The 21,518-nt window shown below is 41.0% G+C and overlaps 1 protein-coding gene across 3 annotated transcripts in view; it reads right to left on the bottom strand.

The window, feature by feature from the left end:
* brd7 (bromodomain containing 7) overlaps positions 1 to 5,280 on the bottom strand; it is a 12,245-nt gene extending 6,965 nt beyond the window's left edge. For 2 of the 3 annotated variants that reach the window (XM_046031906.1, XM_046031908.1), the window contains exons 1-7: positions 5,125 to 5,280; positions 4,614 to 4,801; positions 4,409 to 4,496; positions 4,265 to 4,325; positions 3,982 to 4,126; positions 2,058 to 2,168; positions 1,103 to 1,266 (exon numbers count right to left, since the gene is read on the bottom strand). In XM_046031906.1, coding sequence (XP_045887862.1) covers positions 1,103 to 1,266; positions 2,058 to 2,168; positions 3,982 to 4,126; positions 4,265 to 4,325; positions 4,409 to 4,496; positions 4,614 to 4,801; positions 5,125 to 5,173 — 806 coding nt within the window. In that variant the 5' untranslated portion in view covers positions 5,174 to 5,280. The remainder of the gene's footprint in view (positions 1 to 1,102; positions 1,267 to 2,057; positions 2,169 to 3,981; positions 4,127 to 4,264; positions 4,326 to 4,408; positions 4,497 to 4,613; positions 4,802 to 5,124) is intronic. The other variant, XM_046031907.1, reaches the window with a different exon arrangement.
* Positions 5,281 to 21,518: the final 16,238 nt, after the last annotated feature.

Genomic DNA, 21,518 nt, shown 5'->3' with positions numbered 1-21,518 from the left:
CTCATGAAGTCGTAACTACTGAGAGCTATGGGAATACTTGGCTCAATAGAGCTGTGACTCTCTGTCAGCCTGGCTACAGTGCTGAAAAGAAACTTGGGGTTGTTCCTATTTTCCTCTATTAATGACGAGTAGTACGCTGCTCTGGCATTACGGAGGGCCTTCCTATAAGTTTTAAGACTATCTTGCCAAATTAAACGAGAATTTTCCACTTTGGTGGAACGCCAATTCCTCTCAAGTTTCCGCGACATTTGCTTTAATTTGCGAGTTTCAGTATTATACCATGGAGCTAACCGTCTTTGTTTTAGTATTTTCTTTTTTAGAGGGGCTACAGAGTCGAGTGTCATTCGCAGCGAGCCTGCAGCACTATCAACAAGATGATTGATTTGGGAGGGACTGAAATTAGCATAGGAGTCCTCCGTTACTTTGTGACTAGATAATGTATTTAGAGCTGATGGAATCGCATCCTTAAATTTAGCTACAGCACTATCAGACAGACATCTTGTATAGAAACAGACATCTTGTATAGAAAGACATCTTGTATCTGGTCCCATGACAAACCTTACAGTATCTTCTGTTGTAATACAGAAGGTAAAAAGTAGCACAGTAAAGGTTTCTCTGCTGCTCCTCTGACAATAAGTCATAACCGACACGTGATTTTAATCTCCCGGTTCTGTGACATCACTAGGCAACAACGCTGATTTAAAAGATGTACAGCCCGAGAAAGATACAAGACCCAGCATGCTGCGAGGCATTCCTCACATTCTCTGCCTTCTGCCTCACAGCGGAAAAGTGATTCACTTTAGCGTCAGAGGAAAACAAACTAACAAAAGCCGACACCAACATGCTGCTTTTTTCTTTTTCTTTTGGCTGATTAGTCATCTCAACCTTACCTGTGCTGACGTGTGACGGACAAGTTAAGCATTTATTTATTTTTTAAATCTGGGATTGCGGCAGCCTAGCTGGAAACTGTAGATGGATGAGCCACATAAAAAATAATTTCTTGATTGACATGAGAGATCTGAGATTTTATTCACGTCACCCAACTTAAACTGACTTTAGCATGAAGTAAAATATTAAGTTTCAAGTCAGCAGGTTAAAGGACCTTGGTGTGCTGGGCGTCTGGGAGCTCTCGCTGGTGTCTGTGGGTCCCTCTCTCTTCTGGTCCAGGCTGGTGCCCCCTTGTTCCTCAGACTTCCCTTGCTGTTTGGCAGAAGGGTCGAGGCCGGACATGAACTCTATGCTCTGCTTCAGGCTCTCCAGCCTTTCCTGTTGGACAGGCGATTAAAAGTGCATTTATATTGTTTACTTTGAATTAGGAAAGAGAAAAGAAGAATTGAGAGAGGAACAATTACAACTGATGATGCTGTGTGCCATCATTCTGAGAACAATTTGAGGCTATCTGCTGCCCCCGTCTGTCGTATTATAGCAAGAGCAAAGTCATTTAACTTTGTTCCAGTGATTCATATGAAATTTATAGCAAAAACATCAATGTTGCTCTTTGTTTAATTAGTATAAAAAGTTGAATAACAACATCTTGAGGCAGATAAAGCTTTGTTTCAGAGAACAGGAAGATTTACATATGCCCAGCAAATACCATGTAGGTTTAAAGAAGTTTCTGTTGAAGGTCGTGTGTTGACTGCACATCTAATTATCACTGTATACTGATTAGGAATGGGTGAAAAGGCCCTGAAATAAGATCACGATATTTCAGGGTGTTTCTGCGATAATGATATTCTTGACGATATCACAAAATACTGAAAAATATTTCTCATCAAACTCAACGGGTGCTTCTGCTTGAGGTGGTGAAATAACTTTGTTGTGTTGCTGCCTTTTGTTGTTACTTCTGCACATAATGCGTATTGTGGTTTGTTGTACATCTGATCTTTTGTAACCAAAACACATCCACACTACAGTCGCTCCCCTTTTTGTAAGTAACTCCTCCACTGCATAGCCAGTAGCAAGGTTACCTTCTCTTTCAGCCATGCAGGTTGTTGCGCTGTGTAACGGTACGATGTCAACAAGTCGGAATATTGCCATTATCACATTCAGTTTCATACCTGGTTTAAGATCTTCATTCCAGAGTGTAACAGTTTTCGAGCTGCTTTATGGTAAATCGTCTCAGGTTTGTTGTAAATCATGGCATTTTCACACATGATCCTGAAATCCACCTGCATCAACAACACATAACACATCAAACCCTTTACAACATAACAAAAGAACGTGTGAATCAAAATGAATTGAGGAGTGTATAATTCTGGTCCCATGACAAACCTTATGGCTTGGCACATGCTACAGTTATGGAAATCGAAATATGGCGTTTTTGCTTTATTGTGCTCTTACTTTGACATTGATCCAGCATGAACATCTTTATATTTAGATATTTTATTACATAAACTGCATGAAACCTTATGACCAAAATAGTCGCACATTCTATCATTGTGTTACTTATGGACGGAATTATAATGAAAATAAATAACTTCCCTTTTTGCTGGGGACCCCCTGGAACCCTCTCAAGGACCCCTGGGGGTCCTCAGACCCCGTTTGGACTACTGTAGACTACTACATAGGGTTGTCACGATAACCACTAAATTGAAGTACCGCGCTATTGGTCAATCCTACCCTGGAGGATGGCAAGCACTGCAACAACCGCAATGTTCATACTGTACACTTCAGGGCGTGTTAAATTAATAAATGAGTGCTTCAAAAGTTCCACAACCGTAACAAGCTCTGTAACGGTTCAACGACGGATCGCCATGGGCTGTACGTGACCCGACTACAAACTCTGAAGCTGTTGTGTTGTTCTACTGTTTATTTGAAAGGTTAGCTAACTTGGCGTTAGCATATTGCGCAGTTAATGTGGCTAGCACGCTCGGCGATGTTGGACTAACGTTGTGATCCTGAGGGACAGTCGAGAGAAATTGTGGACAGTAAGCCTCATTTGAATCTCACTAACTAAGGAGCGTAGTGTGTCTGAAGCCTGCAGCTGTTTTTCATGTTGCGTTCTGTGGAAATTTAGTTATAACGTTAGTACAGCGCAGTGGTTAGTTGTGGACAGCCCGTTCTGCTCCACACTGTATGTGCGCGCGCGTTGCTGCGGTTTGTAAACTGACTTGATAGACGTGCCTGAAGGTAACAATATAGCTACGTCTGAAAACGACACGGTCAAACTACAAAAAGGAGTTTGCTTGGCAATGTTGTTGACTAGCACGCAGCAGCTAGCTTGCTCAGACTGCTGTTAGCGGCTCGCTGTGCAGTGAGGTGACAGATACAGACACTGTTACTCTGCTATATAGCACCAAATTACTTCATTGATGAAGAAAAATGCGATAATACCGCATACCGCGCTGTTGAGCCCCAACGTATTGCCGCGGTGGAAATTACTTCACCTCGACAGCCCTACTACTAAATCTGACAAACCTTATTTTTCATGAGTTACCTGATCCAAATATTGAGGGTCCTGATTCAAACTACAAAGTTGATCATCTTAAATTATTGATGATGGTACAAATAAAACATTTTTAACTGGGAGAATTCGACTCTTGAAATTGAAGCGACGCGATCAGCTAGAGAGAAGACATCTCTCTGCTGGAGACAGAAGTTGTGTTACAGAGTCATAGTTCTTTTAATCTTTAGCTGAGTACAGACACAGGTCTGACTCAGTAACACAAATTTACAACCACAAGTGGGACGAGTGTTTCTGTGGTCTCCAATAGAGAGTCGGCTTCTCTCTAGCTGATCGTGTCACATCAATTTCAGGAGTCGCGTTCTCGCAGTTAAAAGTTTTTCTTTATTTTTGCTATCATCAATAATAAAACAGACTAAGTTTCATTTCGGATTGTCGTCAACTTAATCATGGAATTAATGTGAATAAGCAAAGGCTAATATGATCTGCCTCTGGCGACGTTTGTCATTTTGGTTTATCCCGCTGTGTGTGTTTACGTAGCATGCAATAATACACCCGCGTGTGATAAAGACAGATACCTTGAGTTCATCCAGCGACTGGTAGTACTCTTTCTTTACTTTGTCCTTCATTGTACTGAAGTCCATAGGCCGTTTGATAATCGCAGAGTAGCCAGGAGCAATGAAGTCTGTCACCGGAAACGAGAAGAATGCACTGGGATCTTTCCTAAAGCGAGAAAAAAAAACACACGCACGCACGCACATAAGCACTGTGAGGAGACTTGCTGCTGAATGTGCAACAGCTAATAAACTAACAAACAGATTCACAATTATTTCACATCAATAAATGATCCAGGCTGCCTACCTTTGGAGCTGCCTGATGAGCTGGTTCAGAGCTTCCTGCAGAGGAGTCTGCTCCTTTTCTGCTGGGAAGAATAACAAAGCATTAAGGACAGAGTTGAGATTAAGTGTGGGTATAAATTGCAAACAAGAGGGAATTTGGGTCTACCTTCCAGTTTATCCAACTCTGAACGTATAGGAGTTCTGCTCTGGTCATCATCTCCATCTGCATCCTGTCCTTTTTTCTTCTTTGTCATCTGTACAAAACAAACATTGCATCTAGCATGCGGACAATCCATGTAAACTAACTACTCCCCATTTTACTTTTCCCACCTAGAAGAAGGGGATAACATTAGGATGTTAAGCGACGTTACCTTTTTCTTTCCTCTGTCATCCTCTGGCGACCCAAAGCTCCTCTCTTTATCCTTCTTCTTTTTCTTCTTCTTGTCCTTGGGTTTGTCTGCCGGCTGTTCGTCGTAAAAAGTATCCAGGCTTGAGCTTCCCGTCGTCACTTCGTTTCCAGACACTTTCAACACAAGCTTCAGTGGTCTCTCGCCGTACTCTGCAGATATCACAGGCAATAAAAACAATAACAGTGAGTTGCTAACGCTAGCTTACCCGGCAGGCGTTGTAGTGAAGCTATAGTCCATGTTGTTTTGTAATTTCAAATCGCTGAGCTTGTATTCGAACCAAATTGTGACAGCTAAACCAGTCTGGTAGATAGCTTAAGGTTAGCAGTTACGATAGCTAATCAGCTAACGTTAGGTTAGGACTATGGTCGTGCTAACACGCGCGAAACCGTGGATCCAAGCCTCTGTGTTTAAAGACAAATCAGCAGATAGTCCAAGTGGACAAACGCTTGAACTATCTGAAAAAAAAAAATACCTTCATATCCGTGTTTTTCGGACTTGTGCTTCTTGTGCTTCTTGCCCATTGTTTGTATTTTGATCTGGCACCGGTCGGTTGTTCTCTCTCCTGTGGTGGCGGAAGCACTACACGGTAAACTGGGAAGAGCGACGTAGGACCCCTATCGCCCCCTATCGGTGAGGCGGTGATTACGCGAGGGGAAATGACCCCTCTTATCGTCGGTAGGGGGCAAAGTAAGCTTAGTATTGAACTTCAAACATGGACCAAGCCCTGCAAAACTTTTACCCCGAGTACCCTTGTGATTCCAGCTATCCATCTGCATTATGGACCATTTAAGGGGGAGAGGATTTGACACTGAATTATCCCTATTTCTAAAGACGTCATCTCTGCAAGCACAAGGGACATCAGAGAGCCATAGCGTGATCTTTCAGTTGGAGCTAGCAGGTGAATTTGCTAAGCTAAAGTGCTCTTGAGCAAGAAAGTGAGCTCCACTCAGCTCCAAATACAGAATCTAAATTGGGGATAGTGATGGCGCAGTGGAAAAGACACATGCTTTTGGTGTGAGAGACCTGTGTTCAAATCCACTCTGAGACACCAGTGTGTCCCTGAGCAAGACACTTAACCCCTAGTTCCTCCAGAGGCGCACGACCTCTGACATATAGCAATTGTAAGTCGCTTTGGATGAAAGTGTCAGCTAAATGAATAAATGTAAATATCAAAGTCAAAACAAACTATAAGATGCTTCAGGGGACAAACACATCCACCAATATGTGCATGCACACTTAATGGCCAATTCCAAGGGGTTCCCTACATAGACATAATATAGATAATATTTCTATATTATGTCTATGGTTTAAACAGATTAAAAGAAGAATGGTCAAAATTGAAGCAGCTGAGGCTCTGATATACTTATATTTAGCCTTTAGTAAATGTCAACCTTTAAAAACGCTTAAGCCTACATTTCCCATAATGCAACGCAATAGTATGTTTCATCAGACCTGCTTCGTAAATATCTTTCAAACTCAATGTCCATTTTGTAATGCAGGCTTTCTGTAATACACTTGAAGTATTCAAGCCCAATAACCCTGATGACATTATTGTACATTCAAAGTCTGAAATCACATTTAGTCATCCCTTTTTGTCAATAGTAATGTTAACATGTTTTTTGGGCTAAATTATCCTTTTCATTTCAGCCAGCTGGAGGGTTCTGTCTGTGTCTCTGTTTGATGGACAACAGCAGAAAGGCAGCCAGTAGGCTACAGACAAAGAAACCAAGTAATCAACCTTTCACTGTAGCCTCCATTTCATGGGCTGACAGAGTGTTGTCTAACTAACCGGACATTCCAGCCGTTCTCATTCCAAGGGCGTCAAATACCTAAGCTTTGTCACCTTCGGTTGGTGATACCAACTCACATGGCAACTTCTAGCATTATAGTTCAATGCACTGCGGAAAGCCCTTTAGCGTCAGATTTCAACGCTAAAAGTAGGCCTATTATAAATGACAGAAAAGTCTTTGTAAGGAGGTGGATGGGTTGGTCAAAAACTGGACCTTCACCTAGCAGACTGGTGTTCATTTCCAGTGTGAAACAAAAAGTCAACTTTTTAGTTTTTAGTTATGTTACGTACATAATGTCACTTAACCTACGTAACTTGTGTCTTTAACCCAAACCACGATCTTTTCCTAAACCTAACCAAGTAGTTTTGGTAGCTAAACCTAACCAAATTGCGTCGTTTCACAGCGTTAACCACTAGTTTTAAATGTAACTGGTTGTTGCATGTTTATTTGCTAACTTGACCCGGAGTCCTACACATGCAAATACGACGCTAAAGGGTACCCAGTGCGTTAAAAAGTGACGCAAGAGGTCTTGACCAATCGTTCATATTTGACGCCATGGGATGAAAACGGGTTGGATATTCACAGGTACGTTTACATGCTGTTATGTGCAGCAACTGAGCAGCTAATTAGTGATCAAGCCTGCACCTGGTGAATGTTTTTTTGGCCGCTCATTCACCAAGCCAAGTGGCAGGATGAGACAAGTGGTTGTGTTTGTAGGTTAGATGGAAAATGAGACTTTAGCAGGAAAGCTAATGTGTGTTGTTGTTCAGAGTCTGTGACTCTTGTGTTGTGTGGCAGTCTGCTTTGTCTATGATAGACTGTTGACATTAATTAATCCTGCAGGAAATGATTGTGCCAGAGACTGCTCAAAAATAACGACATCAGAATAAAAAAGAGTTGGAAATGTAAAGTGTAGGAGTAAATGCTAACACCAGTGCCTAATAGAATGACAATAAAAGTAAGACACATTTAGTGACATAAGTAAACTAAAATAGAATACAAGATTTGATTAGCTATTTCAAAATAAGCGTGTTCATCTACATTTAATAAAAATACAGTAAATTAAATCACATTAATGCAAAACTAGGGGGCGCCATCATGGAACCAAAAAAATTTAAATTTAGGAGAACACAAGACAGGTTTTTTACAGAGCAGATGTGCTGCTGTAGCAGACAAAAACATGCTATTTCATTTCAGTTGGACGTTAACGTGACGTGAATCTTGTTTAAATAAACGAGATATAGCTCCAAAGGGAGACAGATGACACTTGTTCATGGTTGGACTCTGTAGGACACTGTACAGTCTGGAGCTTCCCTGCATTGCAGAGCTGTTATGCTCTGTTAAATCGGCACATATTGTACCGGCTGATGAATGACAGATGTTTTATTCATGGAGGAAAGATAGTGTGCATTCTTTGAAGCACATTCCAGGTTTTATGAAGAGGGTAAAGGATGGGGGCAGAAGGTTTGAAAGGAATGAAGATTGACTGAATCCACCATTTCAGCCATTCCTGCCTTCAGATGAAGAGGGGATTCTGACACTGTTTATGTTTGAGCCTCCTATCTATGTAAACCTATCCCCAACAAATTACCTCCTGATTTGTGTCAAGAAATACAAGTCCCATAGTACACCCTTTACATACTGGTACAATTACTAGCTGATACTGCTTCAATTACAAGGCCAACACATTGTTATCAATGGAATTCAAGGGCCGAGAAATAGTTCCCTGAAAACCTTCCTGCAACCCAAATGGGAGTACTGGAACAAAAGTCGTACCTTTTAGGTACTAAATACAACACACAAAGAGAACACTTTTCTTGTCCACAAAATCAGTGACTTTCATTTATGTATTATAAATATTCTATCCCATCCAAGTTTTTCATTTCTCCTATGCTGCACCCAAACTTACCCCTCACATCCACATACTCGACTCTGTCACAGAATTCAAATCTGCTTCTACTCACTTTAACAGCATCTTCTGCATCTTATTGTATACTGCAATATGGATTTTTATTTTGAAATTTTATTATTGCTGTTTTGTTATTGATGCGTTGTTTATTTATTGCATGTTTTTTATTACTGATCATAAATGATGTGAGTGACCTGAAGTGCCATTAACTAAAATGTATTATTATTATTATTATTATTATTTCACCTTTAAAATTGATACAGCAAACGTGTTAGTAAAAGGATTAGAACAAGCTACCCTTTTCACAATACACATTTTATTGTTAACATAAAAGTATTAATTCGTGCACTCTGTCCCTGAATCAGAGTGGGTGTAGTGGTGTGTTTGATACTACCACCTGAAGGTGCCAAAGTTAGACATTTAAAATTCCTACGCATAGTAGCTTAAAATTGAGGGATTTTAGTTTTCGTGGAGGAACAAATCACATAAGGTCAAACATATTTTACACTCACATTATAAGCATTTAGCAAACCTTGTCCAGAGAGTGATTTAGGATGAATGTAACAGGTAAACATTTTAAAATTCATTAAAAGCAAGTAGTGGTAATGATTATAGTGGTCAGAGGCAGTGTGTCCTAGTGCTCTGTGTCTCGGACCTGAGGAGGGGAAGGGCAGGATACATGCCAGCCCCCGGCCAGCCCGCTGCAGCCCCAGAGAGGGATCCATCTGCTTCGTTCCAGCTGCAGAGCTACACACACGTTGGAAGTCCACGGATTAAAAGGAGATCAGTTACACCAAACAGGGCTAACAAATGGCAGATGTTGTGAATGTCATTATCCTCTGTCACAACAGAGGGGCTAAAGGGACCCAGAGACTGTTTCCACATGAAAGCGGCATTCCAGCAGAACCATGGGAAACCGCTTCCCACTCTGCAGACTGGATGGAACTGGGATGTTTGGTGTTTTCACATATACACAACAAAAATACAAACATGCATACAAATGCAGGCTTTGAACAGTTTATTGACTCAACTGGCATTGGAGATAAAATGTGCTGTTTGGATACCACTGAGCCAGAGCACTACGGTAATTTAAAATTTTTTAACGTGCTGGAACAATTCAGTTTGAGCTACTCTAAAATAACATGGAGCTTTCAAGTTTTTCTAACTTTACATGCCAGTTACTGTTGTATATCTACACCATATCTTTTTCACTTGCACTTGCATGAAGTTTTTTAAAAAATAAACCATGCCGTGATTTATTTTAACGCAAACATGAAAACGTTCTGCTTCCACTTGAATATTTGTAACATTGTTTGTCTGGGTTTGGTAGCTTTGACATTTTCAGAGTTTGAAAACTTGGATTTTAAAATTACTTTGGGTAATTACATCAAACGTAGTTCCTGTGACAAATGTAAATGAATAACTTATTTACTTATGGATACATATGAGAATATGGCGTGAAGTTTGGGCGTAGAAGTATACTCTTTTCACTAGATGCTGTCAGAGCGCTGTTCAGATATGACAGATGAAATGTTTGGGGTCATTACAACTGTCAACGCAGAACGGTTTTGAAGATGTAACCAGCCATCACAAGTAAGTCAGACAGAAACATCAAAGAGGAGAAGCCAATCATTCTGCCTCAGTGTTTTTCTCCTGCCTGCCAGTCTGTCATGGCAACATCTTTGAGCATCAATCACTCATCCCTGTCAAAGCGTTACGTGTACGGTGACTCTATTTTTATCTGCAACCAAAACACCTCTTGTGCGTGGCTTTGATTATCAGTTTTTACAGCTCGCCACTGTTTCCGTGATGTTCCAGTCCTGTGGTCCTCTCTGACATCCCAACCAGGTCGAGGGATGGAGGTCTGGGCCGATCTGTAATGGAACAATACTTCGACTCTAATGTAGAGACTGCAAATAGGTTATGCTGCCAGAAAATACCCAGCAATGCCATGATAACTCAAGTGGAGATTATTTTCCAGAAATTCTACGGACAAACAAAGTAGCAAGTGCCAAAAATCAGTGATGCGATTAAGATACCCAGTCAGATTCAAATCCAGGACATTGTGGTTTCACCATAAGCATCTTGAACCAATGAGCCAACAGGAGCTGTACTGAAGTTATTTGAACTTAGTGAATGTCTTATCCATCTGCCTTCTCCCATTGTTAGCCACAGTCTTCTCTGATCCAATTACTCTAATGTATATTTCATTGAGCTTGCCTAATGTTTTCATAGTTTAACGCCACCCTCTGCTTTAAGGTACTTAATGTATTATTCTGTTTTTTAAACTCCATTATATTTTTTAAGGGAGGCTGGTCTGATGTGCGACTCTGTTGGGGATGCTTGTTGAAAGTTGTCTGTGTGTGTATTTCCATGGAGCACACACATCACAATGCTTACATGCATCATACATTTTAAAGTGTGTGTTTGTGTGTGACAGGACAAGCAAGGTAGGGGGAGGCGACCGCTGATTTCTGTCGATCTGAGCTTTTATTTTCCCTGAGCCTCTGAAGACAGTGGTCCTGGGGTGGGAAAAAATACACAGGGGAGACACGTTAAAAGCCTGCGAGCTCGGTGACGATCCTGCATCAGATCTATAGCCTTTTGAAAGGTTCATATGAACTGAAAGTCAGCCACTGGGAAATGGTCTTTGCAAACTCAATGAGAGTTTATCATCTCAACAGAGGGAGAGGCACTGTTTGAGGTGGAAATGCACTGCCTGTAGTCTCACTCCCTTCAGAGGTGTATCAGGAACCCCTCCTTCCTCAAAAATAGGTAAACCTCCTTATAAACAAGGTATCTCAGCTGTAATCCTTCTTTGCCTGTAGCCCCGTTAAAAACAATCCTATTGAGACCTACAGATGCAATTAACCTTTTTCTCCCCCTTTCATACAATTGTAGCAAACTAACTGCGAGAAGAAACAGCTGGAAAAGGATCAACATGTGGTCTGTTTGCATTGTCTACATGTCCAATTGACTGTTCGCTAAACCCCTTCCTCGAACAGCGATAGTCTGATCATAACTAGCAACAGTAACATGGCTGTAGGCACAACAAGCCTATTAAGCATTGGATTTGCCTTGTGCTGTAGTTAAAGTTCCAATGAGACAGAAAGCAGAGTGCTATTTGATTTCACATATTTACATGTTTCCTGTAGAACACAACTCTAGGAAAGAACTTGTTACAGGTATTTATTGCTGTTTATGGTGGCCAATAGCACTGAATGTGCACCTGCCATTCAGACTTGTGGAATGTGAGCTGCCATTAAGAGAACATCATGACAGCCAGACCGGGACCGAACACTGCTTCCGAGACCAACAAGGACCAGTTTCACGACAGGGAATACAGTACAGTACTGAGGTGGTTTTCTTGTCAGATTTGTCTCTTGGCACCCCGGGGCTGAGTCAGCTAATAGGACAGCTAGCTGCACCGCTGACAAAACTAACTAGCGGATGACAGATACAGTCTGCAGCAGCGGGTTAGTAAAACATAAAGTCATCTGTGCATCAAGAAACTCTGTAACACACGGTACACTATTTCCGGTCGGCCTCGGAGGCTGTGTTCGGTCCTGGTCCCGCCGTGTCCTCTGGGAAGCTGTTAAGCCCGGGTCCGGAGCTCCCTGCCAGCATTCTCCGCTGCTTCCCCCCCATCCCACGCCTTAAAACCTCCTCCTCCCAGTAGTCCAAAGCTCCTGTGCTAGAGTAGAGGTATAAACACTCCTCGGTGCTCAGAGCTCCCACTCCGGGCAGAGTCAGCTAATATGACCACTAGCTGCGTGGCTAACTGATCTGCCAGTAGGCAGTAGTTACTAGTTACTTGGAACAGTTGGCAACAGTTGGAAGAAAATTCAGTTTAGAAAATTTCTGTATGATTGAAAACTTTCTTATAAAGTAAACCTTGAGCTGCTGGTGGCTGCTTGTTTTGCAGTCTTGTTCAGCCTGCAACAGACAATGCTACAGTGTCCTGAGCTCATGAACAATCAAATCCTTCCCACTGGTTAGGCATAAAAAGACCCACATGACAGTGATTTCCAGGGCCTCGGAAAAGTGGGAGGAAACCAGAGATGACTGTGAGGGGATGACGATAATTGTCTCATTTAGAGACTGATGCCCACAGGTAAGAGTAATTACGGAGGACCATTATTCTCTCCTGTCTGTGGGTGTGGGTGTTTGTATGCTGCAGAGGCCAGTGTTTCAGGCGAGTCTCTGCAGCAGATTACAAAGGTGTGGCTTTTGCACGACATCTAAATGTGACACATAAAAGACAAAAGTGTGGATCAACAGAGGGTGTCTCAGCCCCATTCCGCCACTTTGCCATCAATCTGACAGATGGCATGGGCCTGTCTGAGGCCCTGGCAATGAGGAGTGCAGTGGCTTCAAAGGCCCTCTGTAATCTGCAGAAACATCACAGGCTGCAGAAAGTGACTGTCTCCCAGACACCCGCCCTACTAAGAGGGCTAGCGAGGCGCTAATGAAAGGCAGATAAAGGGATTGCAGGCACAGACAGCGCTTTGTGAAAAAAAGAGAGAGAAAACATCAGGTAGGCTAGCCTTTTTTCTTTGCCTTTCTTTTTCTTTTAAAGAATCTACAGATAAATGGTCTCGTCAGTCCTTTTGTGTTCCCTGAAAAACAGCAACACACAGATAAAGAGTTATTTTCAAAGCTCTCCTCCCCTATTGAGTGTGACTCAATTCAGACTAAATGGTCAGTGCTGAGTATGGGGTAAAGTTTGGGATGATGGAGGAAGGATGAAGATTGTGCTTTTTTGTTGGAAATGCCACCAGTTCCTTGTGTTTTTGGTGGCTTTGATGTGCCAGTCAGACATGGTGCTCACTGACAGCCACAACATTAATCAGAGGGACTCTGATGTTCTTTGTCACACTTTGCCATATTCATGTACTGCCCAGCGAGGAGCCACATTCCTACATTTGGAGTAATCAATTAAGTCTCATCTCAGTGCACTGCTGGTTCACATATCCTTCTAGGTAACACTGATGCCTGACAACACCAGTATCAATAGCACAATATGTCCTTATACTTTCTAGGAAACGGTGGGGTGGCATCAAGCTGTAAATCCCCCAACTATATAAAGCATTTAGCTGAAACATATTGTAGTTTTATTATATTATATAAAAGTCAAATAATTATATGCTTTGGATGAAAAAACACAAGTTTCCACAAGCCTGACACAGTGTGATGGGGAATCTGGACAATTAGGAAGTCCCTGGAGGCCTTCACAAGTGTACTTGGAGCAGTACACGGTATGGACAGGTTCATGGAGCGAGCCTGGATCAGTCATAGTCTGCAGACCCTCACTCAGTTCCAGAGCCGGGGGGATTTGTTAGCTGTTCTCTGGGTAACCAGGCCATTCTCCATTTTAACACATTTGCCTGTTTGTTTCTGACAAGCCACTGGACTGTGAAGGCCTGTCAAGCTGGTAATGGTTATGTTCAGGGAATACATGCAGCATATTATCCATCCTTTCCAGTGTGTAAAACCATATCTCAGAGGTGTGTAGAAAGGAAAGAGAAACTAAGATTTAACAACCAGACTAAATCATGGAAATGTGATACCTAAAATCACAGAACTTAGAAACCCAATTTAACTCATACAAACAAATACACTATGATGTATGAGATCTATAGGTATTGTGACTGTGCTGTGACCAATACCGTACTAGTTTTACACAAAAAATTCCTTTATGTGAGGGTCCACCGACTTTGGTTCTGTCAGCCTCTCTCAACCATAGTGTTTTTTCTTGGTGACATATCTGTTGCAATTAATAGGATTCTGACTCTGATATGGATTAACCTGGCCTGCCAGTGCTGAATCCTCTTAAAGTGAAATGCTTCAGAAGCTGCTGCTTCTTATATCTGAGTGGCAGGAAACATAATTTTTTTGTGTATCTACTGTATTTTGGAGAGTTTGCCATCATCCAGCGTTATATTGATCTTCATAACAACTGTAGAAATTGCTAATGTTTTATTTCATACTGGTTAAGAAAAAGGCAACTAAACATCTCTTAAAGTGTTTCTGAATGAAATGTTTTGCCAAACTGTGGACAAGACACATTTTCAAGGGTTTGTCTAGGCCTAGAGTTGCATTGTCGCCATAGAAATTTGAATGGCCACCATTGATAACTGAAGAAATTGTACTTGTCAGAATAGTTTTAATACAGCAAACATCTTACTCTTATTTGAGTAGATCTTTAGAGAAAAAATATTATTTTTACTCTGCATTCACTGTACTACATTTTTTATTTAAAATTCATGCAATCCTGATGCATTAATAGGCAGGTTGTCAGCTGGTCCCAGGTCTGCTGGCACTCTGTTATCCTAATGCACAGTTATCAAGCTGTGCTTGAAAAGTTATCAGTCATGTCCACCTGAAAATAAAAAGTAGTTTTTTTTTTCATGTGCAAAGGATGGAAGTTGTTGGGAGTGCATACAAGCAACTCACATTATGAGTTGCACGTGATGAAAGTCATGCAAGTTGGATCTGCCTGGGATTTCAATACGTTTACTTTTCAGTTTTGTTCGTTTCAGTGTGAATTTGAACCCAGTCCTAATTTGTTTGCTGATTTTGGTTTTCATTGACTGCTGTTATGTCATTTTGTTCTCAACGACTTACACAGTAAATATTTTGCACTTTGAACTATTTTGTTCTGAATTGTTCCAGTTATTTTTTGGAGCAGTGGTAAACACGGTAAACATTATACATGCAAAAAGTTTAGCATGCTGATGTTAGCATTTAGCTCAAAGCACCACTGTGCCTCAGCCTCACAGCAGTTAGTGTGGCTGAACTCCCAGTTTTGTTAAAAAAAGAAATGTGCTTGAAATTCTTTCTTGATCAACAGCTGAATAATCTTTTGTTTCATTTCAATGTGGTTTCTGCCCTCATTATTGCTCAAAGCAAAGGTATTAGGCATTAATCCAGGAAAGAGTGCCACACCTGAAAGTAAAAACCCTCAATAGCTTTATTTTCATTCACTGTTTAACTTATTATTTTATAAACCTGCCAACATAGCCACCTTTAAAATGATGTGATACAACATACTGTATAAAAGAAAAGAGTAATAAAGCATCGCCACTTTAAAGGTATTTAGCTGACACAATAACAGGTTAAACTCTAAGATCACCAACATTATACTCAACCAGCACCAGCCTAAACCCTGTGCAGATGAGGCATGTGTCCATAAAAGCTCTGGTTTTGACTTAGGGTAGCATAAAATGTCTGGGTGTCAGCTGCTGTTTCTCTTTTAGCTGCGCCAGATTCCTATCCTCCCCACACCCAGCTGGGGATACAAAAGTCCATCAAGAGTTGTGTAATTAGCTGGAGTTTAATTAAAGGACAATTTGAAAAAAGAAAGGCAGACAAAAAGGCAAATTAAAGAGAGCTGTAAAGCAGAAAATGAAATGCTTAACAAGCTCAGTATCACCATTCAGAGACGTAAATTACACCGAGAACCTTTGCACTGAGCCTGTTTACAATTTTGCGGGTTTAGTGTTACCATTACTATAAAGCTGTGATTCTATAATTGAAACATAACACAGCAAACATTTTACTGCATGTCAAAATATTACTGCATCACACTCATTTTAAGCTTGTACTCTAGGCTGTATTACTCCTTAAACCTTTTATATATAAAAAATTAGAATCTTTTTCTACATAAATCTCATTGTGATACTTCTGTGGGTTTGACCCTGAATGCATTAGTTTAGTGATAAAAGCAAAACAAGAATTCAAATATTTGCTTATATTTCGTTATCTTTATGGTGTATCATGAACTACCAATACAATATATTATTTAGGGAATTTGGTGAGTGATGTAGTTTCCATAAGTTAAGTGTTGTCCAGACAGAGAAAATTTCTCATGCTGTCCCTCCAACACCTCTGTTAACTCAGTGATAATTAAGTAAGAAACAGGAGCCTGTGTTTACCCTCAGTGCAGCTAATTCCCCTGAAGGGAGTCCGAAAGCCACAAGCTGTTCTGCTCCATGTCATCACTGGACTTATTGCAAACTGGTGGTTCCTGTGCTAACACACAGCGTAGCGTAGAAAAACATAAATCTACTCTGACAAAATAATTGATGCCATGAAAGTAAAACCTCACTATCTGAATATTATTGAAGCTGATCCCCAGTGCTTTACAGATGAGTTTTGTTTAAAGGTACAATGTGTAAGAATTGAGACTACTCTCCACCTGTCGAATTCATACGTACTCCAAAAAAAATAGTGGGCAACATATCACATATCAGGTCCTGCTAACTGCCCTCAGCGAGTTAGCTCAGTGAGCTACTTAGTAGTCCTATTCAGGGTTGGGATGTAATGGATTACATTCCGTTTTCCAAATATAATCAAGGATAAGGATTCCGTTAAAAGCAAAAGTTTAACAAAGACATACCTTTGCTATTACCACGGACATCGAGTGATGTTTATTTGCACTTTATTTCTGTTTGATCCAGATAAAAGCAGCTGTAGACGTAAAGAGACTGGGAGATACAGCTTTGCTTCGCGCGTGGACGGCAATTACTTTTCGGTGGACGATTATTTTTTCAGCACGACACCTGTATGCTCTTCTGTCCAGTCTTTCTGGCCACGTAAAATCTGATTTCAGGTCTGTTAACACTTTAGACAGGGACAGGCCACCAAAACCGGGGGCTGTCCCCAAAAAACGGGGACATGGGTCACCCTAAGCTAGTTAGCAGCAGTCAGCTGACTTGCTACAGCAGCAAGTAAAGCTATCTGTCCATCAGGGAACTCCCTAAATCACAGAGTTGAGGCAGAGCAGCCGGGAACATCAGAGAGAAAACCAGAAAATATTTTTCATCAAATGATCCAGTTTCAGCAAAATCAGTAAATGAAGTTGTGCTTTCATTCAGTAATCAGTGGTGCCCGGTCCCTATTTTTCAGCAGCTTCATAAAAATTAAGAAAGCTTTTCATTGGACACCAAATTAAACCAGGCCCCCCAGTGCAGAATTATTCATCAACATTTTAAAATCGTTTTCCAGGAAATGACACACTCTAAAATGTCATGAAGAATACTTACAAAGCAACATTTTATGTCATTGATGGGCAAGATCCTGCCATGTGAGGTATAGGCCCAGTGCAATCATCATATAATCATATCATATAAAAACATTTAAACATCGATTTTGATTTCATGGGAATGGGATAATTTATAATTGTATGTTTCACTAAAAATAAACTGAGCAGAGAATGCATCTTTGATGCTCTCTTGTCTTTATTTTGCGTATTTAGCGTTGAAGTAATCCAAAAGTAACTAAAAGTAGTCAGGTTACATTACTTTTATTTTGTGGTACTTGGATTACGTTACCTGGTGACCTGTCCAGGGTGTACCCTGCCTTGCGCCCGATGTCAGCTGGGATTGCAACCCTGTATGCAGGATAAGCGGTTGACGATGGATGGATGGATGGATGGATGGATTACGTTACTGACTGCATTTTTTAACAAGTAATTAGTAATTGTACTGGATTACATTTTTAAAGTAATCCTTCCAACCCTGGTCTTATTAGCTGGAAAGTCTGGAAAGAGGACCAGAACAACATGTAACTCGATGAATTAAAGAATTATTTTGACCAAACTCAGAGCTGGTGATTGTTGGAAAGACTGGAAAGACAAACTAAGAAAGTTTTGGTGAGTTTTTTTTTGTTTCTGTTGAGTTTGAATGAAGTGTGTTTTACAATAAGCTAACAAGGCAATTGGTTCAGTGAAAGAAAGAAACTTGTATTGTTGTAAGTTGCATTTTATGTTTAATAAGGAAACTGTGGGTACAAATATTTCCTTCCTTGACATTTTCTGAGTTTATTTTGTTTATTTATAAGACTAATAAGCTAAGACAGCTTATGGCACACATCTCCCAGCTGAGGCCACTTGGGGTACAAATTGGTGTTATGAGACAAGACAGACTGGAGCTAGCTGATTACACAACACAATACATAGACATCTTTTACATAACATCATAATGTTTTGAAAACGTTTTGAAAACAAATTCTGGCCATATTGTACACATTGTACCTTTAAGAGAACTTGATCTGTATTTGTTTTACGGTGTGTAAGTGTACTGCAATATTTCCATTCTGCAAATAATTCACAGTTTTGGAAAGACCCTCTTGACATGCCAATTTTGGAAATGATTGAAACATTCCTAATGAGTTTCAGATAGCCACCATGATTCAAAGATGTAGCTGACATTTGACATTAAAAAAAGCTAAACCGAAAGAATGAACCCTGTCATTGGTAGGTTAAATGAAAAAATATGACTGTTTTAATATAATTCAGTCACTGTGGAGATGTTGGCAATTTTCATGCAGTTTTAGTTGTGGAATTTCGCAACCTATTAAAAAGTGGTGAAAATGTGAGACAGAACCACCCAACCATGAAAACATGTGCCATGGGGACATGCATCCAAAATTACAATATTCAATTCTCCTGATGTTTTTCAGAGCATATAATATGTGACCTGTAAAAATCAGCTTGGCAGACGTTTAAGGTGGAATTGTAGGACCCCCCCCCCAATTAAATGAATTTAGAGGATCACAACTTTCAGCAAATGATAAAAACATGATTACCATCTGCGCGTTTGAGGAGCTCTTTTTCTGCCAAGGCTTTTGATGAGGCTGCAGAGTTATCCAACAGCTTTAGCAGATGTTGTGGTATACTGAGCTGAAAAGCAGCTCTCCGACAGTTCAGTCCTGTTGAGAGATTGTTTTCAACTGGTACACTTTGAATCTAAGAAGAGGTTAACTGGGAGCTGTGGCAGTGACAGCAGCACCGTTCAGATCGTTTACAGTCTCAGCACCTTGTTCTGTGCTCTCTGAAAAAGCCTTTGAATAGCATCTGTAAGGACCACACTCACCCCCTCAGATGACACACACATGCATTGAAAGCTTGGACACTCAAGAGGAGGCAGGGATTACATGTGGCAGGATTACAGAATTATTTTTTTTTTTTGCCTAATTCCAGTGGTTGTGATTTCTTTAAGGGTACAAGAAATATACATTTTTGCACCTTCAAATGACAAATACAATTACAAAAATGATTGTTAATAATGATTTCTAAGTAAAATGAATGCTGAAGTAACAATGAATAATCACATTATCCCACAAAACTGGACAAATTCAATGAAATCTTTAGTAATGTGTAGCACATTACACTGTGAAAGTGACATTTACAACCTACCACACTCAGCAGGGTGGCAGTAAGTTGAATGAAGCAACGCATCAGCTTTTTCTCAAACGACACACTTTCTTTGGTGTAAAATAAGAAAAAGCCGTTGAGTCTGGAACTGCTCCTTCAAAGCAGCCTCTTTTACGGAGAAGCTGGCATGACCTTGTTTCCTAGGGAGTAAAAGATACAGAAAGCTGGAGGGGCTGGGCGAGGAAGAGGAGGGGTGAAGGAAGGAGGATGTGTGTGTGTGTGTTGGGGGGCAATGTGGAAGAGGTGGGGCAACTTCAAAACCCACATCAAAAGGAATAAATAATTGTTTCTGCTGGTTTTGTTGTTGTGATACGGATCGGCGAAGCAGCAAGTGGCGAGCAGGAAGCTTTGATTTGAGGCAGCCTTCCTGGAGAGGGCTCCTTCTGTCAGCAGCTGAGCAGAGAGAAGCGAGGCCCACTGATTAAAGTCCTGTTTGTTTTAATCTTCTCTTTATCCCGGGGGGAGGCCCACAGAGAGGGAGAGATCCTGCTGAGGGGGGGTGGGACGAAGCTCTTCTCTAGGGACCAGTCTTGAGAAGGAGGCAACGTTTGCAGCATCCAGACGCAGGGTGCAGAGAACGGGTTTCGGGTCAAAGGGAAATTGCAGATTATTGGGATGATAATCATGTATTCAGTAAACCCACAACTCAATTTCCCTTAAAACTGGATTAGTTTGAGTGGGAAATTCAGGAACGTAAATTAAAAACTCTTTACTGATGTTTCAACATTCTCCACCACTCCGTTTTCTGGTGACCACCTCCCGATGCTATGTCCTACATCAAACTAGGTCCAATTACATAAGCATGATACATTTTGACAGTAAACCTGTACTAGTTGATTTCTTTTACTTATTGGGAGCGGTGCAAACATAACATTGACATTATCACATTTTAAAGTTGGTTCAGAGAACATGTTAGCAAACCGTTGCCTACTGCATGTACACATCAAACAGACATGGAACATCATTAGCATTCCTCCAACTCCGGAGGGAAATATCTGGCACTTTAGCTGCTAAATACTCTATGTTCCCCAGCTAATCGCTTACATTGTATGTCTGGTATTTGGTGCTAGGAAGGTAGTTGTTGCCTGCTGTAGATGGAAACAACACTGATGAGAGACGTAATGGAAAGTGCAGAGTTGGGGGGGTAAGTCACTGAGTTTGTCCTACGTGCGACCCAAATCACATTATACTCTGTCATGTGATCCCTTGTTGATATAACAAAACTAAGAGTCTACAGCAATGCTAGCAGCTCCGTGAGGCTGTAAAATGGATGTATATTAAGAGCGGGATAGGGCGACGCCACTCTGCCTTGATGCCAATTTGTCCCTGTGGCCAATTGTGGTACTGTAATGAGCAAAATCCCAAGTGGCCCAGAAAGCATAGACAACCAGTAGACCACTATTATAAAAGAGACATCTGTGAAAATGTTACAGGAAACCTCTAACTGCAAACAAGGTCAGTTATTACTCTTTATATTGTAAATTTCAGTCCATGAAGGTTTTCATATTTGTAAAACTTTCCCACGGCCTAAAAGCAATTTCAGTCCAGTGGGCTGCACAACACTGAATCTTATGCCCTATGTGATCTTTGCCATCGTGGAGTTTTTTGTCAAGTACCAAAGTATTGGACTGTGGCACTTCACACATACAGGCATCTCGTCACACCTCCTGCACTTCACCCATCTCTAGAGACCCTCCCACCCCTGCCACCATATGTGACGAAAGGGCAAGAGCAGTCACCCCACCCAGATTTGAACCCGGGTCTACAGGGTACCAAACATGCAACTTGACCACAACGCCGAAGAGCCAGGGTCTCTTGCTTCCCGTTGGTATGGCAGTCACAGCACATATTCAACCGTAGTGACGGTAGTTTGTCAAATGGACAGTTTAAAATTATGACCTGATCGCACTAGATAAAAAGTCATAATTGTGATAACAATTTAGCCAAAT

This window comes from Micropterus dolomieu, linkage group LG20 (assembly GCF_021292245.1).
Source record: "Micropterus dolomieu isolate WLL.071019.BEF.003 ecotype Adirondacks linkage group LG20, ASM2129224v1, whole genome shotgun sequence".
NCBI lineage: Eukaryota > Metazoa > Chordata > Actinopteri > Centrarchiformes > Centrarchidae > Micropterus > Micropterus dolomieu.
This window is presented reverse-complemented; position numbering and strand designations above follow the sequence as displayed.